Source organism: Drosophila yakuba, chromosome 3R, assembly GCF_016746365.2.
Source record: "Drosophila yakuba strain Tai18E2 chromosome 3R, Prin_Dyak_Tai18E2_2.1, whole genome shotgun sequence".
Classification (NCBI taxonomy): Eukaryota; Metazoa; Arthropoda; class Insecta; order Diptera; family Drosophilidae; genus Drosophila; species Drosophila yakuba.
Window position 1 is genome coordinate 4063219 of NC_052530.2, and position 7118 is coordinate 4070336.

Genomic DNA, 7118 nt, shown 5'->3' on the forward strand with positions numbered 1-7118 from the left:
AATGTGCTGCCAGATATTGGGAGCCCCCAGTCCCCCAAATAAGTCCCCTCATGGCCGGCGGGCAACTGCTGAAACTGACCGCCCGAAATGTCTGTTTGTCCTTGCCCCGCCCACGGAAACACCACCCAACGTCCTTCGGCTCGCTCCTGTTAACGTGTGCTTTGTTTAACGAATCGTGCAAATGCGGGTGGAATCGGAATCGCATTTCGGAATGGGCCCGTTTTGGGGATTGCTAAGGGAACTGGAACTGCAGGCCTGGAAAATGATGAGCAGTTTATTTGGCACGCTGTTTTTGTTTTTTTTAAAGGGCTGTTGTTGCTTGGGCATTTATTTGATTATGCCGAGTGTTTTATTTTTCAATCAAAATCCGGCGCCGCACATTAAATTTTGATTGTTTTTCGGCTATGAAAATCACAGCAAAACGCAAAAAGTTTCGCCCGCAACAACAAGTTATTTTGATGGCTACATAATGGCCCGAACTCCCCAAATACATACCCTTGATGCCGTCGAAACTTCGGAGCATTAAAATCGCCGGCCAAGGCAAATCGCTTCAGGCATTTTGCCAAAATGATGATAATTAGCCGGCAAAACCGAAAAACCAGCGGGCAAAAAGTAAAAGTCAAATCAAAAACTAAACAAAAGTGCCGAGGAAATTACCGCGACTTCAGTTGAGTCGAGGTGGTGGAAACGGGAAGACGGGAAAACGGGTGTCAGTCATGTCCCAATGTGAAAATTAACTTGTAAGGATGGCCGGGGAGCAAACACCTCCGAACTTGAGTCCCGCGAGGATAACGATTTACAATCAGGAGCCAGCAGTGAAGGCGCCAAGCGTCAAAATAAAAACTTTTGCATTTCATGCTCGACTTTGTGCCCGCAAAGATTTCCTCGAGTGCGATTAAATTGTTTTAATGGTTTTTCTTTCTTGGCAATAACCAGAAAGGGAACGGGAAGACGATTTGGAGAGCCGCTTAAAGTTTCCCCTTCTTAATGGTCCACATTTTGTGGTTGTTATTGGAGAAGGGCAGTTAATTGTGGCAGGAACAACAACATCGTTTAGCAGCGTGACCCTGGTAAACTGCAAAAAAGTAAGGTATTAAAGATAAAGAAAATGTTTCGGTAGTATAACTGTATTAATGCTAAAACAATGCTTTGGTCTGAACCACGATTTTGCTACCTAATTCTCAAACGAGATTCTGATTCTAGACTTGTGTACTTTCCACTTTGTCTCAAAAAGTAAATTTTTATATATTTTTGTGATATTAAGCCATTCGCAGCCAGAACTCTCAATTAAAAGTATTATTTTCCTGGCATGAAATCTATGTGCCAAGTTCATTAAAATGCTTTGTGAAGGCATCTTCAGCGACCAGACTGACCATTCACATGCAGGATTCTCCTCAATCTTTCCACCCTTATGAACAGTACATCGCAGCGCAGCAGGACATTCGTTTGAAGCCACCCTGGCACTTGGCTCTTAATTAAAGTTAAGCCCCAAAGAAAATGCCGGCAAGTGTTGGCAACGAACAACAGAATTAACAATTATGAATTTAACAAGAAATTATAATGCAGGCAAGGCCAAATTAGATTTTTATTGTTTAGAGCGGAATTATGCAAATGTGGCAAAGACAAAGGCAATTAACAATCAACATAAGCCGGAAAAAAGAAATGAAGAAGACCGACTAAATAATAACTGTTCCTGGGCAACCGTGCGTATGAGTAATCTACTCAGTGACTTGGTATCCTCTTTGAAACTCTCCATTATCCCCGCCATAATCATCACTGGCATAGCCACCGTCTTGGTCTTGCGGTTAGCCTGGCTTGAGGTTTTGTCAACCTTTTCGAGCAGCTGGTCAAAGTTTTTGCCACCGCCTAGAATTATTCATGGCGGCCCAGGACCAACAGGATCAGGACACGAAGGCACGCCTCGGGCGTGTAGCAAACTAATTACCCCCAACCCAAGGATATTTCGCCCCCTTCCCTGCAAGGACATCATCCCGTGTGTTTGTTTGTTTGCTTGTTCGAGACATGTGGGCCTTGTCTGCTCGCCTTTTAATAGTTTCATAAGCTCCGTTTAAGATTCGCCGACACATGTCCCATGGAATGGTAGAGGTTCGCATATATTATACCCAATCTCGGCGAGCGACAAAGAAACATTTACATTGACATAAATTGATATCAGACCGTTTACGTCTTCATTGAGATAACACAGCAGACGGATAGTGGGCGGCATGGGGCTGGCCATTAATTGACATATTTATGAGGGTATCCTTAGGGCCGTGATTTGATTAAGGCGTGGAGTGTTGGCTCTGCTCGAGTGAATGTAATGTCCTGGACGAAGATTGACGTGATTCGGCGGTAGGAGATCAGCTATAGCCTCAGTCAGAATGACTTTATTTAGCTGGATGAGAGTTGACGTTTCCAAAATATATCTTTAATTATGTATTCATTCGATGGGCATGCATTCTTTAAGTCCTGCTTGCGAAATATGGCAGCTAATATATTTCAACCGTGAGATTTGCCCCAGAGAAAATCCATTCTACTGATATTTGTCTAGCCCCATAAAGCATGATCCCCAAAGAGCCATAATAATTGCCCTGCTTGGAGACGTTATTAAACTAATAATTTACATGGACACACATTGTCGTTAAAAACAATTTCGTCCTCATAAACATTAAAGCTCTGAGATTTATAAGCAAGCTGGTGAGCTTTCTCTGCCAAAAACCTGGTCATAAACATATTTAGAGCTATAAAAAGGTCAGAACCCCTTTCCTATACCCATTCTTTTAACTGCTGTTCAGCTCGACGTAAGTAAACTTATTGAATGTCTTAAGTTTAGTTTTCCCGTTTGTTGACCGCCTTCTGCTTGTTTTCATTTCGTTTTTATGACAACGTTTAGAAATTTGTTGTACATTTTCCCTTCGCTGCTGTTTGTCTTTCCACTGCCGCCTTTTGGCCACATTTAGCGGAATCCTCGACCCCCGATTCCCTGTATTGACATTTGATCTTTATGTTGGCCCTGCTGGATGCTCGTGTGTCGCTTTGTTTGTCTGCAGGCATCTTTTTATGACTCGAGTGTGTTTGCCTTTTGGCTTTTGTGCATGCCATAAAAAGCGGCGACAAGAGAAAGCGTCTTCTGGCCAGGACTCGGGGTGTGGGTGCCACAAATATGAGGTCATCTGTTATGAACGCCTTCGACTGACTTGAGAAGCCCTTGGGCAAATACATCTTGGGGTCGAGTCAGACCGACTAAAGATGCAAACTCTCGTGGAGCTTCCCTGCGAAAATAGAAGCTTTTCGGGAAGTGCCCAGCATCGGTGCAATCAAATGTTCACTACGTTGATTTCTTATCAGTTTTTGGTTTTTGGACGCTTTTATAACAAAGCTACCATTAAATACGTTTGGGCAGGCAATCTTGATTATATATACATATCAACGCAGTTTTCAATTAATATGAAATCAAGCATTAAAATTGAATTAGCAAACCGAAACTGAGAACAAATGTTTTCTCGGTCTGCTTGGTTTTTGCCGGGGTGAAAACTTGGCAGCAACTTTAGCCAATTAGAAAATTATGTTGTTCTGCATACAAGGACAATATGTTGCCCACTTTGGCAGCGTCTTGAGACGTCGCCCGAGATGCTGAAATGGAACCAAAACCACCGCCCGCATCCTGGAATAGTAAACCTTGTATAGTCATTTTGGTGAGCGAAGCGCTAATTTTGTATGTTAGCCGGCGGCCAAAACCTGGCAAAAGTTCAGCCAACAAACAAAAGCGATAATTACAAGAAAACAAGCCGAGGACCAGGAAGATTGGCTGGAGTTGGGCTGTCGGAACTTTCTTTGCATTGGTTTTGTGTGCGAACGAATGCAAATAATTTTACAAAAATTAAAAGCAGAAGCCAACGACTGTTTGACTTGCACGCAGCTGTCTTATTTATAATTGATATATATACACTGAAAAATATATGCAACAATATTGAGGTATGTGTGTACATTTATTTAAAAAAAAATAATAATAGGTCAAGTTGTTAAATAGCTTGACACCATTAAAAAAAAACCGGTATCAGTATCGCTAAAAAGCTCTAAAAAATCCGCTGTCTTTAAAATAAGCTGAAGCTGATAACCTATTGATGCAAAACATGTTGGGTTTTCCATATTTCATTCCACAGAAAACAATATTTACTTACAATATTTAGTAAATTTTTTTTTGTGTAAGCCAAGCTCGTTGGACAGAAAGGGTTCGCAGTTTATGTGGCTGTCTAACGGCATTTAACCTACGCCACTATAATTCACGCCGTTCCTCGACGTTGCCGGCATTTAAATGCAGCGTGCGCGGAACCTTCCTTCACAAAACCAGAAATCCAGAAGCCCAGGATCATCGTCCCGGGAGTCCCACGATAAGCCAAACATGATTTTACGACAATGTTATTACCATCAGCGGTGGCAGTCTGAACAGCAGCTAAGCGTTCGCAGCAGTAGGGGAATCCCCGCGGCATCCTTCCTCCGGATTTTGTATGTGTTTGTATTGTGTTTGTTGAGTTTAAAATCAGAATGGGGGATAGCGAAGGGGCCAGACCCTGGGGTTACACGGATGATGCCGACGTCGCCGTGATTGTTTAAAGTTATGAATAATTAAATATTTGTGCAGGTTACAGGGTTGTGGGAGTTGGCAACCCTCGAACTTTGTTCAGCGGGTTTTGTCCATTAGGCTGATGGATGCGATGGACTTGCAGGGAAGGATAGCTCTAAAATTTCAACAAAAACACTTGATCAGTCGGTGATGGTCTTATCATGTTTGCAATATATCATAAATAAGTTCACGAATCGAGTACAAGTTTATAACAAATACTAAAATATTTAATACAAAGTCTTTTTATACGGTGTAGACTTCCTTTACTGCTAGATCGATAAGCGTAAAAAATGCTCACACTCATGTTTGGTAAACCTATTTAAAGCCGGTCGGCTTGAAAGTGTTATCAGTTTCAATTTGAGTCTTAAGAATGAAGCACTGGACCCTCGCTGTATTTTTGGTGGTTTCTGCTTTGATGGGACTAAGCCAAGCTTTTTCCGCTTGCAGTGCGGACGGAGGAGCTCATTGCGTACTTCCGAAAAATTGCAAGATGACGTTCATTTATCGCATTTCTCCGAATATGGGATGCTCAGAATCACTTGTTTGCTGCGATGTTAAAAGCGTAAGTGATATTAAACATGTTAATATTATATGTATATTACGTTTAAATTTTAATTTAATTTTACTATCCAGCTCAATCTGCCTTGTGGACCAGATGGAACACACCAATGCGTCCCTCAAGACTTGTCCCTAACACCTTTCCAATACAAGTCTTACTCAGAATGCCCGACAAACTTTATTTGCAGCCCGCCTAAAGAGGTAAGTTAATAGATAATAATAAAACGAAATTATTAACTTTTGTTTACTTTGTAGAAAATTCCCCTGGTCTTTTATGAACCACTGCGTTAAATGTTTGAAATAAAACTTTAAAAAATCGTATTTGTATGTCCGTTTGCTATTAAAATTTGTTACAAAGCGGAAAACCTTCCCATTAAATTAGTCAGATCTTAAAACAAATTAAATCAAATAAATCGGTAAACAAAAACAAATGCATTTTAATTCCATAACTTTCTATCAAGCAATGGGTTTACCTTTTCATTTTAAAGAATGATCATCCATCAATCATAAAAAAAACAATTGTCCTGGAGATGCGGGGCATCGATCCCCGTACCTCTCACATGCTAAGCGAGCGCTCTACCATCTGAGCTACATCCCCTCCTAATCCAAACTCCCCGGAGAGGTATGTGAGAAATGGCCAACCGCTCTCGTAGTCAAAAATACATTTGTTAATTATGCTGGACAGCTTGTTTTAAAAGCGGCCACGAAGATAACGAAAGAAATTTAAACAAGTTACCTGCATTGGAAATTAAAATTCACTATCTGGTCTATTTTTAGCTATGGCCAGCGGTTTTTCCTCATTTGGGCTATTTGGCGGTCCTAAAATTAAGAGGCTCAATGGTCTAGGGGTATGATTCTCGCTTTGGGTGCGAGAGGTCCCGGGTTCAAATCCCGGTTGAGCCCGACTTTTTTATTTTACTTCTTAATTCTCAATTTACTTTATTTCCACAGAAAATAACTTGTATTCTTGATTTGAATATCTTATTTTTCCCTTGCTTTTTCTGTAAGTTAATTTTGTAAAAAAATGTCTTGTATGAAATTGGCCTAATCAAAACCATTAATATTTAAAATGCTTACATAATATTGATTGTAACTGTGTTGAGCGGCTTGTAAGCGTTAAAGTGAGAGTGGGCACCTTTAAAACAAGCTTGCGCTGCATCTCAAGAGCCGTCATGCATAATTTTTACTTTCTAGCTCCTATACATAGCCAATTAGACTTGGCTAGTGATCGTTGCCTTCTAGATGTCAGATACTTTTCAACTAATCCAGTGTACCCTATTATTCGTAGACTAATAGATATAATAAGCCGATGATATTATCATATCTTGTATAAAACAGTTTCGTCAACCAGTTTTCGTTACTTACGTTTCAAAGCATCCACAGCCACAGAAACTTCCCTGATCAGTTGCATAAATAAACGAACCACTTTCATATAAGATAAACCACTTTCAAATCAAGCTGCCATTGCAAAGAATGCTTTTTACGTGATATGTAGACAAAAAGCTGTGATCATGGTCATGAATAGTAAGCAGCTTATCTATTTATAAACATATGTATCACTTAGCCTTAGTTACCAACCTTAATTTGTTGCAAAACCTATAATCAGATACCGTTGTATGGGGATGTAGCTCAGATGGTAGAGCGCTCGCTTAGCATGTGAGAGGTACGGGGATCGATGCCCCGCATCTCCAAGGATGTTTATTTTCCTTATGGTATTAAATATTTTAAATAACCTTATACGTACGACAAATGTTTCATGTTACCAAATAAGCTCTGTTCAATTGAAGTCGACAGTTTTGTTATTCTATATTGTCAATAAATTATTATATAATTTCTTTTATCATTAACTGCAAAAATAAAACAATAATAAAAAAAAAACAATTAAATTTTTCTAAATCATTATTGTACTACATAATTAAAAAAGTTCAAGAAGACT

General features: G+C 40.0%; 1 protein-coding gene and 3 non-coding genes across 4 annotated transcripts; 3 read left to right on the plus strand and 1 right to left on the minus strand.

Moving 5' to 3' along the window:
- Window positions 1-4964: 4964 nt before the first annotated feature.
- Window positions 4965-5609, plus strand: LOC26535310. Its single transcript, XM_015191673.3, has 3 exons — window positions 4965-5186; window positions 5258-5383; window positions 5438-5609. Exons 1-3 carry the CDS (start codon window positions 4995-4997, stop codon window positions 5471-5473), a joined length of 354 nt encoding a protein of 117 aa, XP_015047159.1. The 5' UTR covers window positions 4965-4994; the 3' UTR covers window positions 5474-5609.
- A 98-nt stretch (window positions 5610-5707) lies between these two features.
- Trnaa-agc lies at window positions 5708-5780 on the minus strand. The gene has a single exon. It is a non-coding gene; the product is annotated as a tRNA-Ala (tRNA).
- Window positions 5781-6013: 233 nt separating this feature from the next.
- On the plus strand, window positions 6014-6085 carry Trnap-ugg. Its single transcript has one exon. It is a non-coding gene; the product is annotated as a tRNA-Pro (tRNA).
- Window positions 6086-6800: 715 nt separating this feature from the next.
- On the plus strand, window positions 6801-6873 carry Trnaa-agc. The gene has a single exon. It is a non-coding gene; the product is annotated as a tRNA-Ala (tRNA).
- Window positions 6874-7118: the final 245 nt, after the last annotated feature.

What these genes read in the sequence shown, in the direction of transcription:
- LOC26535310 (XM_015191673.3), top strand. Translation starts at nt 4,995, where the DNA reads ATGAAGCACTGGACCCTCGCTGTATTTTTGGTGGTTTCTGCTTTGATG. An exon ending in TTTGCTGCGATGTTAAAAGC is followed by an intron (nt 5,187 to 5,257) that starts GTAAGTGATATT and finishes TTTACTATCCAG; the next exon opens with CTCAATCTGCCTTGTGGACC. An exon ending in TTTGCAGCCCGCCTAAAGAG is followed by an intron (nt 5,384 to 5,437) that starts GTAAGTTAATAG and finishes TTTACTTTGTAG; the next exon opens with AAAATTCCCCTGGTCTTTTA.